The following is a 16,325-nucleotide window of genomic DNA, read 5'->3' as shown; positions in this document are numbered from 1 at the left end:
TCACTGTCAAGTCAGCTGGAAAATTAATTAGAAATATTTAAAAAAATTAAATAGTTTTTTTTTTATTTTACCTTTTCGTCCCTTGGCCAAAGCAGGTAAAATGGTATAGGTAAAATGAGGTAATGTTGCCATAATAAGGGCAATGACTCTATTTACCGTAGATTTAAAAATATATAAAATCAATTAATGTTGTAATTTATTTTATATATTTTTTTATTATTTTTCAGTATAAATAGCACAATATTTAATACTAATATTAAATATAATTAGTAATGTAAATAAAATTTCATTAGTTACTAAATTTTATTTTGTATTTACATAAACGCCTAAGATATTTCCTTCATAATTTCCCAGCTACCAAATAATAGTCAACTCTGTCGTCAAAAGTCATACATAACCAGTCAATACAATATTGAAATAACAATTATTAACAAAACATTTTTTATTTTTATACAAATTCATACACGTCGATCGCATTTCTCCTAAAACATTGTTTTATGTGACATCGCACTTAATTTTTTCTGGTTAGTGTATTTTACTATTGATTATTATACTTACTGGCACTTTCGTTTTAAAAAAATACAACTGTTTAAAAAAGTTATAAAAGTCCAAAACGAAAGTGTACATCCACCACATATGTATAAATAGACTTCACGTTTGTATAAAAAAGTATAAAAAAAATAGATCTACATAAAATATCACAAAGACTCACAAAATTAGAGTTGAGGTCCCGACTAAACTAGTTTAACAAAAATTGTTTTTATTTACATTTCAGTAGACGAACTACTAATTATTATGATATTATTAAAATAGTTTTTACATTATGAAATAAATAGTGTTGATCTAACTTCCAATAATCGTTTTGAGTATTCATGAAAGCTGTATTATTATTATTTCTGGACAGTTTCCATCACTATTAAAAAGTCGCGCGTTTTCTCTACTTTTTTTTTTAATTGTGACAAAAACTAAGAAATATTTTCAGAAATCCTTAATGCTCATAATGTCTTGTACTTTAAAAATCTATTTTAATAATATCCGAATCAAATATTCCGGGGTTTCATTAACTTTCTTAGTTCATTTTATATAGCTAAAGAGTGAAGAAGGAACAAGGAATTAAAGAAAAAAGGGTCAATACAGAGAAAATAAGTTATTAAATACCTATACGTAATAAAATATAGTAAACTGTATTTAAATGCTGGAAAAGTAATAAGTGAAGAAATAATGAGCTAAAAAAGACTACAAAACCCCAGGGGGAATTAGGCACCTAAAACCTTAATGCTACTAGTGTTGGAAGTCCGACTGACGCGGGTAATACTCTTGGCTGTTCTGTTCTGAAGAGGGTGCAACCTTGTACTCTTCGTAAGTCGTACCTTCGTGGGAGGCGTCGTGATGCTGTCCAGAGCCGAGTCCGGCAGCCGCTGCCTTCGCTGCTGCAGCGGCGGCATTAGCCTGCGCCTGTTGTGCGGCCGCCTGTTTGAAGCGTTTTACAGTTAGGATATAAAAAAAAAAAACTAAATACATTAAAATTATTGTTTCATTATACATAAACCTTAGGTACTAACTAATTATTATTGGTGACTTAATGAAATGTATTAAATAATTGTCAAAAATCCGAGACTTCGTCCATATGATCGAAATAAAAAGTGGCCTATATCGTTTTATATTTCAAATAATAGACAGAGTTAAAATCATTAGCATCGTTTTAGAAGAGCACTGAAGCCAGTGAAACTGTACTTTTTTCCTAAAAAGTGTCTGTCGAAAAATTACATAAAAATCTCCAATACGAACAAAAATACGTCCAGTTGTCAATGTATAGTATGAAGGCTCAATTTTTTTTATATAATAGTATATTACCTTCTATCTCCTTCTATCCATATTCGACCGGTAATCACCCACTATATATTTAGGCAACACATTACCTAAGTCTCAATAATAATATTACTAATCTGCTATCTCTGAATAAGAATATATATCTATATCTCCATACACAATCAACTATTTCTAATGATATAAAGAAACAGCTAGTTTTAAAATAATAGGAGAATAAAATAAAGAAGAATTCCATTCTAAGTGTTTATTACTTTTAAAATAAAACACTCGTGAGAAGTTAGAGTTACCAGACTCGGACATTATGATCAATGAAGCGAAGATAACAATAGATTCTAAATTTAAAATTTAAATGAAAGAATACAATTTAAAATGTGTGTGGCCAGAAGTCTAATGGTACTTTAGTCTTCTTTCATTTGGCATTAATGGATTATTCTCATTTACAGAAAAAGATAGTTGTTTCAAGTTCAATATTTGATTAATATGTTTATATCCTCGAAGATGTGTATTCTTGCGTCCTTCGTAAATTCCTGTTTGTAAAATTTTTTTGTTATATATCAAATAGGCGATAATATACCTAACTAAACCTGATATATGTATATATACATTTATTATATCAATTGATATAAATCAAACTTAGTAGACTCCAGCTGCGCTTCAGGCAATCTCTACTAAATTTGATTTAAATCGGCCTAGTTTATATATATAAACTAAAAGAAATGTTTAAATTTTTAAACAAAGCATGATTAAAATATATTAATTTTTTTTTTATTGAAATACATTGAACATAATGGATATAACACCAAATCCACCTTATGTACCATATTTGTCAGTAATTTAAATAAATAAATAAATAAAAATTAAAAAAAAAGTATTACTTTCTTAAATTTTACTTCCCTTGATATTGTTCTGTTTAATAAAAAAAAATATCACTTACACATTTTTTTTTATCCTAATTCTAGTCTAAATCTGAAATTGAAAATTACCAGCCAGTCCTATTCTAAAATCGAAATTTACCAGCTGTCAAACTGCACCACCGTGAACATCAGCGGAAATCATAAGAGCAACATACCTGTGCCTTCCTGGCAGCGGCCTGGGTGGCCTCGAAGTCGATCCTGACACCGTGCAGTTGTTCCTGAAGAGTCTGCAGCCTCTGCCTGGCCGCACCCACCATGGCGGTCTGTGCACCCAACTCACCGGCGGCCTGCGACGCGGCCTCGTTGGCATTCTCGGAGGTAGCTTGAGCGGCGTTCAGTGCTGCTTGGATTACGTTCACCTGCAATTTTATGATGAAGGATTTTATCACACAAAATTTGGCACAGGATCTTGTTTTATAGCGGAAGGAAGGTTTATTTTATTTATTTAATCTACATAGTATAAAACAAAATCACTTCCGTCGTCTCTCTATCCCTATGTATGCTTAGATCTTGAAAACTACGCAACGGGTTTTGATGCGGTTTTTTTTAATAGATAGAGTGATTCAAGAGGAGGGTTTATATGTATAATACATGCGTAATGTAGTAAAGAAACACTGATAATTTTAGAGTTTTCTAATGTGATATCGTAAATAAACACATTTTTTGCGCTTACATTGCAAACGCTGACTGAACCCTACGAGAGAGATCAAAGTAATGTACTACAGTATTGTACACCTTAAGAAGATCTATAAAAAAGTCCGCGATGGTAAATGTCTATCTCTTAGAGATAATTGTGTTTCTAGCATTGCACTCGTGCGTAGCCGGGGCGGGTCACTAGTATTACATATAAATTAAGATACATTTCTTGTGTAGCATACTGATATGTTTCCCGTATGGTTCCAGCATAGAATAGGCCACCCCTTCCTTTTCCGTAAGTGTCGTGAGAGGCGACTAAGGAAGAGCGAAGGATGAGCAATAGCGTCCCTTTTAAAATATCTCTAAAGCCGGACTGCGGTCGCCAATCCGCCTGCCAACATGACAACTACTGACAAAGCCCCAGAGGGAGGCTTGTGTCCAGTTAAAGGACAGTGGACAGTTAAAGGCTGTTATGATGATGATGATGATATGTATACCTATAGCAGGGGTACACAACATTAACTACACATGATTACATAAACATTAATCTATACTTATAATAAATCTGTAGAGAAGGCAATTCTGTACATGAAATATATTTCCAAAATAACTATGAGGGGGTGATTAGTGATCATTGCCAACCGTGAAGAAATTTTAATATACCCTTTTTGAAGAACCCCATACTGTAATCTACAAAAAACCTCTATGTCATAAGTGTTAAAGTTTGAAATTCAATACAATAACAAAGTATCAACTTTACCTTACAACACTTTCTTTTCTGACCGCTGTATAGGAAGGAAATTTGCATCTCATATTATGCGTTCAGAAACGTATCCAATTGCGTGTATTGATTAGGTATATATCGCTTTCCACCGGAATTATTGCCCGTTACATTTTCGTTTAGAAATACTCCTTTAATTGTGTTTGTATAATGAATAATTATATGTAGAAGTCTGCGTGTTTATTACGTAGTTATAATAAAATACTTATTCTCGTAATGTTAATTATCTATTTATACAGGTTCAAATCGAATGAATGAATGAGTATACTTTATTCGCATTATACAGTATAGGAAATAAGCAAGGCAATTAATATAACGATACAATTGTATAAGTACAGTAAGACGGTCTTATTGCTGAGAACAATCTTTTCAAGACTTTTTTAGGATAATGTACTAATTGTTGTACAAGTAGGTATGATAATATTAAAATATATTTTAGTCAAAATTATGAATTTTTCAACAACTATTATTAGATAGTAAAGTTTCTTCAATTCTATTTGTGTAGTGATTTGATATTTTTTTTTTATTATCCCAAAGTATATACTTACAAATTAGATCCATATAATTTTTATTTAGATTTAGATTTTTATTAAAAATTAATAAAAATCTACTCAGTAGTTTAGTTTTTTAATCAAAATAACCGGTTTTGCTACAATTGAAATCTTATTTTTTTTTTGTAACAGAATCTTAGACTAAATAACAATTTCAAACAGCTTAATTCGATAAAATATCTTATTTTTTTATTCCATAATTGTTTTAACTATAGAATAAGAAATAATAGATTTATTATTGATAATCTAAGTTTTAAATACTCTTTGCAAAATATAGATACACAACAAATGTTGTATCTACCCTGTCTAGTACATCAATCGTGAGTATATTTTTTATTTATTATTATTGTTATTACAATCGCAGGTAAATAAGTAATTAGATATTGCTAAATCTATTTTATAAAACCATGCGTTTAATAAGAGACAATAAAAAAAAAAAACAAGGCTATATTCCGACAATGAACCAGATCTGTGCAATATTACTGACAACTCAAATATTGCAATATACGAAGAAAAAAAAACTTATTAAAAAATCAGTTCTGTACCGAGATAGCCGACGATAAAAACGCTGTATCGCCAGTTACGTAAATCAAGTACGAAAAGTACGAATTGGATTTACGAAAAATTTGCAAATCGAACTAGAGATAAAAGTCGACAAGGCGTCGGCAAATTGCCAATAATTAATTTACGTAAGTCTCTTATTTAGTCGCTCCAGTAGTTCTGAATGGAGTTCTTGTTCACAAAACGAATCAAACGCCCGATGTTGTCTGCGCAGTTCCTTTTTTGGTTTCGTTTTGTATAATTTATCGTGGATCGTTCGTAGGCCGTTAGAGAAATCAAGATCTCAACAGGAACTATTAGTGACTAGTTACAGCTTACAGTTTTTGCGGTGTTTTCTTGTAAGAGTAATAAATACTAATAATTTAAAGGACAAAATGAGTTTATTTGTTTAAACAAACGAAATAAAAGATACCCTATATTCTTTTTCATTCCAAATACAACATTTATATCAAATTACCTGACAATTGGTTGAATAAACCGATGCGAAAAAATAACAAATAAATACTCACTTTTACGGAAATAATATTAATAAAGATAGAAATTATTACTGTTATTTTTTATATACCAAGAAGTAGGCAAACAAGCATACGGCCCGTCTGATGATCAACGGTCACTGTAGCCTATAGACGCCTGCAACACTAGGGGTGTCACATGCGTGTTACCGACCCCAAAGAAACCTTATGATGCTATGATGTTCTCAAACAAAATACTGTGACGCTAATAACGTAATTTAATAAATATATTAACGTAACATTAACAGTTGGTACATTTTATATTAGAACGTAATGAGAAAGCTAAAAAGATCTATATTACGTTTCGAATTGAAATCATAAAAAAAAAAAAATCTATCGAAACGTTAATTTAACTGGACTACGAAAGAAAGAAAAAATAGTGGGTAAGTAGGTAATTGAATCGCCGTTCAGTATTATGAAACATTAAATATAATTTACTACCTATAACAAAAAGTCTAAATTCATCTATAACAAATTAGTTTTTGGAGATATTTTCAAAACTATTTTTCAACGAATAAATTAAGAGATGACCTTCGAATTCTATCATAAACACTATCTGACCACCATCAATCAAATATTCAGCGAGGAAATATACTTAAGTAGAAATAAGCAAGTTACAATGAACTTTCTGTCTCCCGGATATTATAGAATATTCTTATCTCTTGACCTTTTTTTTTATACAACTTACAATGGCAAACAAGCTGACGGTCCACCTGATGGAAAGTGGTAACCGTCGCCTATAGACATGAGCAGTACCATGGACATAACAGAGTATACTGTTTCGCCCATAAAATTCATTATTCATTTCACTAATGACTAAATTATACATATTTTGTTCAACGTGTGCCTATAGCGAAGTAAGGTGATTGTCACTCAAAGGAAATGGGAATGAAATAATGTATCACTACATCATTTCATTCCCATTTCCTTTGAGTGACAATAAAATATCATCCCATCTCTATGTTGACTTCGTGTTACTACCTTCATTAATTTACCCTATGATTCTATATGCAATTCACAAGTACAAAAACTGGAAGGGAGTGCCGAAAATTCACCACAACCGTTTAAATTTTCTCCAATAATTTATCCAACACAAAATTTTTTACCCAAAATTGTGAAAAAATACTATTCTAATCTGTAAACAATGATTCTTTTTACTATTATAAAAAAAAAGAATAAATATGTTATGATTAAATACGGATATTTAGCTCTTAATTCCAAAAAACATGACGACATCATACGATCAGTGAAAAGAAATATCAAGAAACTTGGCTGTCGAGATAAAAATCCTTTTTTATGGGAGAGAGATTTGTGTCCAGCAGAGAGACGATAATAGGTTATTATGGTCATGGAAAAAACTTAAAAAATAACTATTGTGAGTATTATAATTATTTATGTCGGCTTTATTGGCGTTAGCCATGAATTACGCTCATGAATAATGGCCCCTATTGAGTTCGAAAGTAGTCTGCCATCCTCGATTTTAAAAGATGAGTAAAACAAACATAAATAATTATAATAAAATTAAAAAAAAATCTAAGATATGACATTAATACAAATAAAGACAGATAAAAACCTGCATAAGAATACCAAACAGTAAGATATGAATCGATTTCGGAAAAATTGACAATTGTAAAAGTTTCAGGTAAAAAAAAAGGAATTTTCCAAATCGGTTCACAACTGACGAAGTTACGAGGCAACAAAAAATACAACTCAATTGTGAATTTGCTTCGTTTTAAAATTGAATTATTAAAGATTGTACTTGTATCTCACAAAAAACTAACTGCAATTCTGATAAAACCAACTATTTTGTTTCAAAAACGGTTCATTCAAAAACGCTCAAAAAAATTCAAAAAACCGATTTGGATAAAATTTCTATAAAACCAATCTGTAGTTATAGCCTTTTAGGTAAAAAATAAATTTTCCAAATTCCAATTTACATTAGACAGAGTTATGAGGTAACAAACAAAAGAAAAATACAACCAAATTGAGGACCTCATTCTTTGTGACGTTAAATAATTCAATATAATTCAAGAGAAACAGAAACTAGCTATTTTGTTTCAAAAACCAAACTACTAAATTGATTTGGATAACATTTCCATAAAACCAATCTGTAGTTATATCCTTTTAGATAAAAAAATAATTTTCCAAATCGGTTTACATTTGACAGAGTTATGAGGTGACATACACAAAAAAGAAATACATACTTGAGAACCTCATTCTTTTTGAAGATGTTTGTATGAAAATCTTAACCATAAATCTTTGTTTAAAATAATACAACAATAAGGGACAAATTAACAATAAAATCTGTTACAAACAAAACAAAACAATGCCACTGAACTATATAAAGTTGCTCATGCCCCTTGAAATTTAAACGATCGCTTGAGGAAAATCCAATTTCATGGAATGACAAAAATTAAACAGTGAAATATAAATTGATTGACAGATAAACAAATTTTTATATGTAACGGTACACAATTGCAATATCCCGTAATCGATTTGCAATCATCACGCTATGGCATTTAGTAATGGACGGCTTCGCAAATACTCGGCTCGGGGCGTAATCTTGCGACAATTACTTGAGAAATACTGAATTTATCTATAGAAACGAGATTATTACAAAATACACAATACCTCCCCGGGACATACTATATTTTTTATCATTAATATATTAACTGATTAATATTAAAACTTTAGAACTGTTAATTATATCCTCAATTGAGGAATCCCAACTCGTTTGACTCTAAAAAGTAATCACGGTTTATTTTTTATACGACATAGAATCAAATTGACAGTCCACCTGATGAAATATGGTAACCGTCTCCTATAGATATGAATAGTATCATAGTTAACACAGAACATACTATTGTATCATGGGCTGCCATTCCTGAAGACTTACTCTCTTATTCGTAATAAACGGCACACCCATTTTAGCTATATAACTGATTTATGTCTTTCTTTGGTGCTAAATTCCTAATTTGAAAGAAAGTTACCAAACAAGGTAATAGTTTAAATGGGTTTTTAGAACATTTTAGTCTTTATGAATAAGGGAGGGGGGAGGGGTTGTGATGTTATAGATACGGATTTTTTTAATTTAATATGCTGCTTAAAAAACATTATTAAAAAATAGCGTTTTTACACCTCAGAAATACTCATAATTTAGTATAGCTATACTTTTGTATAGCTATGTACTTTTGTATTGTTATTATAAATAAGGTAATAAAACCTTATTTATAATAACATCAAATCTCTTATAAACCTATTTTATTTTACTGAACTAGATGTTATCTTGCAACAGTACTTATCACGGGTTATTTGATTTTGTTAGAAGAATTTTCTTAGATGTTAAAATAGGCTTGTAGAACGTTTCAGTTTTTATAAATAAGGGAATTAATGTCTAATCTCTCATCTCTTAATAATATATAATAATAAATCACTAAATTATCTAAATATAAATATATACATATAATATAAATATCTACCACCAAACGAGTTATCCAAACATCGAAAGCCTTCTGTGCTTTTATGCCAAGTTGTTCATAAACTATATTACTTCTAGTGCTTTAAAAACTGCCTATTCTAACACGGCCTGTGCGGAAAGGCATGGATTTATACCTTCGCGTTCGACGTGATATTTTATTATTTTTATTATAAATTTAAAAATTAATTACTAAATCAAAATGCTGCTAATATTATCATATTTTGTATACGAAGAAATAATCATATATATTAACAATAACACAAGAAGTTTAAGTCTCAATTCATACCTGATGCATAGCCTGCTGGGCAGCTTGCGCGGCAGATTGAGCAGATCTCTTGGCCTGTTGGAGCTGCATTTCCTCACCCTGAAGTGCGACCTTAGCATCCCTCACTTGCTGTTCTAATCCGGACAAGATCACCTGTTTACCAGCAAGCGCTGCCTGCGCTGTGGCACTAGCTTGAGCCGCTGACTGAGCTAAAGTATTCTTAGCCATATAAGCGGCCTGGTACGCAGCCGCTGCTTGGTTACCAAGCGCTGTCTTTGCTTGATTCGCGCTTCCAACCGCTATGGTTCTCAAACCGCTACCTCTACTGTATCCTTTCTTAGCGCCACCGTCTCCGCTAGCGGCAGCCTTAACGTCTTGAATATAAGCGTCATAATGGCTAGCAGATTCCTGTGGTTCTTGCGCCTGGCCTGATTGTGCTGAGTTTTCGTAGTCGTATTCATATTCTGACGGTTGGGATGAACTGTCTCGGGATGCGGCCGGTGCAGATGTCGCTACGGAGAGTGAGCCTGGAATAGAAGAAATTGGTAAGATATTTTGATAGTTGAAACATCATTAAAATATTATTTCCATAAAAAAAGAACTTCAATCTTGACAACATTAAACTGAGACCAGCACAGGAGTAAGTAATTAAAAAATATATCATAATTGAAAAAATATTAAGTTTTATTTTTAATTAAATACTGAGGCATTTGCATAAAAGACTTAAGTTTCGAGCCACATTTTTAAGGGTTTTATTATATTGGTCAATTAAACATTTAATTTGTATTTTTTATTTATTTTTTTAATATCTCAATTATGTTATTGATTAGGTATTTGCAGTACCTAAACAATCTATATTTACGTAATAATTTAAAATAATACTATAATTCAAGTAATTGTGTCATAACAATGTAATTTAATTTACTATGTCCATCTCCAGTCATCTAAATAAATAATTTTGAATATATGAAATAAATTAAGAAACTACGATTCAAAAATATAATATTTTTTTTTTTATGAAACTTCGAATATCAAACAAGCTAACGGCCCACCTGATGGAAAGTGATAACCGTCACCTATAGACATGAGCAGTACTATGGACATAACAGAATATATTGTTTTGCCCATGACATCCCCATGCGTTGTATATATTTTTATGTATTTTTAGATATTGTATTTTGAAAACATAGTATTTTTCCAACATATCAAATATATTAGACCGATGTAATTGAATTCATTCGCGCCTGCGTGAGTTGTTGAACTAATTTGTTTACGTACTAATTGCATACAACGTGATGCGTGCATAGTGCATATATACTTACGAACTGTTATTTAATCTCTTATTAAATTTTGAGGAAATGTATAGTTTGTTACATGCACGTACATAACGATAAATCAAACTTCCGAGTTTACTGATAATGAGTGGTATTTAAATAAATAGGTAACGTTTTTCCGGACAATTTATTCTGTGTAATAAATTTCTCATCATCATTTCAGCCATTATCAATCCACTACTGGACATAAGCCTCCCCCATAGACTGGCATAAGGAACGGTTTTGAACCACCCGCATCTACTCATTTCCTGCAATTCATTTGAGGCCGTCACTCCATTTAATAAATTTATAATGAATCAATATTTTCAGAATACTTATTAGATAAATTAAATTTTCGAGCTTACTGACAACGAACATCTGAGTTTTACTCAAACATAAATTTTCCAGACTGTTTATTTTGTGTAATAAATTTATAATTAAATATTTCCCGACTATTTATCAGATAAATGAAGTGTTTAAGTTCATTTATACTACTTATAGTTAAATTCTTTTAGACTTTTTATTTCTATAATAATATTATAAAAAGAAAAGATTTAATTGTTAGTTCATTTGTTTGTAATGTAACTCAAAACCTACTCATCTGATTTTTAAAAAAATTTCACCTATTGAAAGCTATATTATCAGCAAGTAACATAAGTAATATATTATTTTCGAAAATACTATTTATCCATGTAAAGTCAGACCGGATCACTAGTTGTGTTACAAATTCTTAATTAATCCAAAATTAGATAAACGAAACTACCAAATTTACTAATACTATGGAGTAGGTACATATTTAAAACACAAATTTATAGCTACATACCTATATCATAATAATTTCTTTAATAAAAATATAAAATTGAATTATTTTTTAAAGATATATAATTGACATAAATAATGTTGGGCCTATTGTACTAATATACATGTTGAATGTAAGTTGCCCATACAAATTGTTTTTAATTAAATTCTGAAATTTATTAATTTAATCTTAATTTTTCATTATTAAACCTATGTTAATTTTAATGGAATATTAATAAAGTAATGGATAAAAATATTTTGCTGTCTTTAATACCTTAAAGTTTCATTTAAAAATATCAATAAGAATTTTAGAAATAGTACATATTTTTTTTCTTAAATCTTGTTTCAAAAACACTTACCAATACATAATAACACGATCCTGAAGCTCTTCATTTTGTCTTCAGTCGAACTGAAAGCACATTTTATAATTTTCCGTTAACACTTCAATATCTAAATAAAATCTTATTACTATATTAGAAAAAAAAAATTAACAATAAATTTTCTCAAAAATTAATTATAATATTTTAACGGTGGCTAAAATGTTGCACTTTAAAAATATGATCACCAAATGCTAACCTTCCAAAATTTTCACAAAAGCTTGAGTATTTTTGGTTTAGGTATTGGGGGTGCGAACGCCCCTTCTCAGTGCTCTGTGAGGCAATGTACCGTCAGACAGTAGCCACTTCTATTTATAGTGAATGCGCTCCATCCACTGAAAGCGTGCACCCGAGATTTGTATAGAGCTGTCACAAGACAATAAAAATGCTGAAAGTTGAAATGAAGATTGTCACGTTCTTTACATAATGGATAAGTTTTAAAATTAAATTACTCTTTTAAAAAAGCAGCGGCCAATAATTAATTAAAAACAAAATATCATAGATTTTCAATATTGAACGAGGCAAACCGCTAACTTTATAGTAAAAATTGTATAATTATGATAGTTACTATCGATTGTGGTCGAAATTCAACCAATATACTCGTATTACCTACTCTAGCGACAATATATACATGCACATTTTTTGTACTTTTCTATAGTTCAATGCCGTTTGAGTGATATACATTTAATTTCCCTCCTTTTATAAGATTGCTACTTACCACATACATATATCGGTATTGCAATAACACACAAATTATTTTTATCAATTAAAAAATTAACGTATACGTGTATAAAACTGTTGTTAATACTTTAATTACTTATAATTATATATTGATTATATTTTCGGATAAGTGCAATCATTTGAAAATTGCATTTTTTGAGATAACTATTTTGCATCTCATACAATATCTACAAATTATAATAATTCGTTACACTTAGTTTACTGGAATTAATAGGATATAATATTTAATTGTTATGGTTCTTTACAATAGTTATTTTTTTTAAACTCACATAAAAAATCGTTAAGACAAATAAAACTCTATACAAATGTAAATGGCTTGGCATTAGCTCTAAGTTAGCTAAATAATTAGCGTAGCAAAATAAGCTACAATTATTTTATGAGAAGAGACTCTATCCAACAGTGGGATATTGAATAATTTGTCAAAAACATTCAAATTTTTAAAACTTAAACATAACAAGAAATTATTATAATATTAATAATTACTAATAATACCGCTGATTATATTATATACTAGTATAGTATTATACTATACTAGATAACGCCAATATCTTCGAAATACTATCTCATGTACCTACTAGATTTCTGCTCGCTACTTTGTAAACGTGGACATGAGAAATATGAAAACTAATAAAATAGGTCACTTTTAGATGTTGTCTCAAGAATAAATATACACTAGATTTTAAGTTACTCCTTCAGGAATACAACTGTGAAAATTGCATTCAATTTGGTCGAGTCGTTTTTGCGTATCGCCGGAACAAACATACAGACAGATAAAATTTCTAAAAATATTGTCTTAGCATCTATTGATCTTATTAAGACCCCTCATATAGTTTCTTAAATATATACATGCCTGTACATGGAAGACAATCGTCTAATAACAATTTAATTATATAAATAAAATATTTTATAAATACTCATACCTATGATATACCAGTTTACATATAATAAGGACTTTATGCAAAGAAATCCGACGGTATTAACAGCTCTAAGCAATTACAACCAGAGTTATAAAGGGCCAACGCACAATGCACGCACGTATCACCTAAATAAAGAAAAATAGTTCAATAATACTTAATCATTACATTAAAATACGAGTACATATTAAATTCTTTATTCGAAATAATTAATAATAATAAAATGAGAAGAATTTCTCATTTTATTATTAATTAAATTGTTGTTTAATGTTAAATAAAATTAATTAATTAGTTAAGATGAGTAAAATTAATTATAATAAAAAATAAATAATGAAACATGAATTTATTCATCGTATTAAATGCAATAGTATTTAATGTGCTATTATCAAACAATTGGGACGCACATATATGATTTTATTTTAAGTGTGCGATTTATTATTTTTATTTAAGTAGGTTAATAAATTAACAAAATCTATATTAATTGTCAAAATTCTAAGAAAATTAAACAATTTCATAAACTAGCCTCCTGACTGACTTTTCTCTGGTAAATTAAGGGAAATAGTGTACTACATATATGTTAATTTAGAATAAGATATAATAAAGTGGAGGTTTCTGTTTGTTTGAAGCCGCACATCTCTGAAACTACTTACCATTCATACTGTCCATGGTACTGCTCATGTCTATAGGCGACGGTTACCACTTTCCATCAGGTGGACCGTTAGCTTGTTTACCATTTGAAGTTGTATAAAAAAAATTCAGATTGAAAAATCCTTCCGAATTTGATAGTTCATTTATTGAGGCAGTTTACAAACTATTCGTAGTATATCATATACGACCACAAGCGAAGCCGCAGGGGACAGCTAGTCTGGAATAAGACGTAGTAAGCCCTAAGACCTGCGAGCACTAAGTATGAAATAAGACGTAAATTATTCTAAGTTACAGTGTTGTGTAATCACTAGGCGAGATCTGAACAAATAAAGTGTTACGTTTACCACAAAAGCAATAATCAAAGAAATACTTCTTCTAGAATTACAGCCGTGAATATATTTATTTTATTGATTATACATTACAACTACAATCTGTACTTATAATAAATCTGTAGAGAGGTCCTCAGGAATGGCAACGCATGGGGGGTATCATGGGTGAGACAGTATACACTGTTATGTCTATGGTTTTGCTCATGTCTATAGGCGACGGTTACCACTTTCCATCAGGTGGGCTGTCAGCTTGTTTGACATTCTAAGTTGTATAAAAAAAAGGTCAATTCTGTACATGAAATATACTTCCAAAATAACTATCAGGCGATACTGATGCCAAAAATGCAATCAGTAAAATTTTTGTCTCTCTGTCTGTCTGTCTGTATGTTCGTTATAGAAACAATAACTACTAGTCCAGTAGTGGACGGATAATGACTGAAATGATGAATGATGATTTAATTTATATCAGCCGTTAACTATCCACTGTTGAAGTTAAGCTTTCCCATTAAGGGGGTAATTGCCAGGGGGCAAACGAGTTTTACAAAAAAAAAAAAGAATATTGTTAGACCTAATGAAACAATAAATCTTAAAAAAATACCGGAAATGAGTGTATTGGATATTTTTTAGATAAAATGACCTAGACAGAAAGCGAATTATTCCACCTAATTTTTTTACTTGATAGTTACATACAGGCTGTTTCAGTGTTACATTAATTTCCAAATTTTTGATTAAACGAAACCTATTGCTAAACCAGAGGTTATATATATATATATATATATATATATATATATATATATATATATACTGCTCATGTCTATAGGCGACGGTTACCACTTTCCAGGTGGGCCGTTGTTTGCCAACCAGGTTGTTTGCCATTCTAAGTTGTATAAAAAAAATATCTATCTATCAAATTAGATCAAATAATAATATCTTTTGAGGGCGAAGCAATAAACTGAATTGTGACCATCTTGTATTGCTATGGCATACGCACGAACGAAAAATTGTATTTAGCTTTATGTATTTTTTTTTTATCATTTATGTTATCTCGCTTTTTGTATATCTATGTTGTAATTTGTGTGCTGTAAGTAAGTAATGCAAATAAATTATCTATCTATCTATCTATACGTTTAGAAAATTTTATTAATATCAATTGAGCGGTTTAAAAAATTTGCATGAACAAACGTTTTGACACACGTATTTTATATATTAACACATTGACATATACTAAGACGTTAATTTTCTCTTACCGTCATCTGTGGTAAATCTTTTTTATTTATTTTAAGGCAAACATCAAAAAAACACAAAACAATTACACAATTAAATAATAATTTATCAGCCAATTAAATTTGCATAGATGAAGGATTGATGAATACACAAAAAGGAAGACTATTTTTTGAAAATTAAAGCATTAAAACATACACATCAAATACAAAAAAAAAATACTAACTTCATCCTTGTCTGTGGCCCCTCATTGGTCTTTAACTTCAAATGTAAATGGAAAAACAACTTAAAAATTCATTTATAAAAAAAAAATCAGTACATACAATAAAACATCAGCCTATAGTTTCAAAAATCTAGGCATTACAGTTTAGACTATTGAAAAAACATAAACAATAGGAAAAAATATAAAATAATACGATCGACTGGACGCTATGGTTGAACGCAATTAATAGATGT

At 29.9% G+C, this 16,325-nt stretch overlaps 1 protein-coding gene across 1 annotated transcript; it reads right to left on the bottom strand.

The window, feature by feature from the left end:
• Nucleotides 1-345: 345 nt before the first annotated feature.
• LOC113520429 (uncharacterized abhydrolase domain-containing protein DDB_G0269086-like) lies at nucleotides 346-12,343 on the bottom strand. Its single transcript, XM_026905759.3, has 5 exons — nucleotides 12,216-12,343; nucleotides 11,999-12,048; nucleotides 9,550-10,055; nucleotides 2,900-3,103; nucleotides 346-1,470 (listed from the first exon to the last, which is right to left on the bottom strand). Exons 2-5 carry the CDS (start codon nucleotides 12,030-12,032, stop codon nucleotides 1,282-1,284), a joined length of 933 nt encoding a protein of 310 aa, XP_026761560.2. The 5' UTR covers nucleotides 12,033-12,048; nucleotides 12,216-12,343; the 3' UTR covers nucleotides 346-1,281.
• Between the last annotated feature and the right edge of the window lie 3,982 nt (nucleotides 12,344-16,325).

This window comes from Galleria mellonella, unplaced genomic scaffold, assembly GCF_026898425.1.
Source record: "Galleria mellonella isolate WM207_F2 unplaced genomic scaffold, CSIRO_AGI_GalMel_v1 utg40, whole genome shotgun sequence".
NCBI classification, from domain to species: Eukaryota; Metazoa; Arthropoda; class Insecta; order Lepidoptera; family Pyralidae; genus Galleria; species Galleria mellonella.
The sequence above is the reverse complement of the archived record's forward strand: the minus strand, read 5'-3'. Positions and strand labels throughout refer to the sequence as shown.

Coding starts and splice junctions, on each gene's coding strand:
- LOC113520429 (XM_026905759.3), bottom strand. CDS start 12,032: ATGAAGAGCTTCAGGATCGTGTTATTATGTATTG. Junction 10,056..11,998: donor GATCGTGTTATTATGTATTG/GTAAGTGTTTTT, acceptor CTTCTATTCCAG/GCTCACTCTCCGTAGCGACA. Junction 1,471..2,899: donor CCGCTGCCAGGAAGGCACAG/GTATGTTGCTCT, acceptor CGCTTCAAACAG/GCGGCCGCACAACAGGCGCA.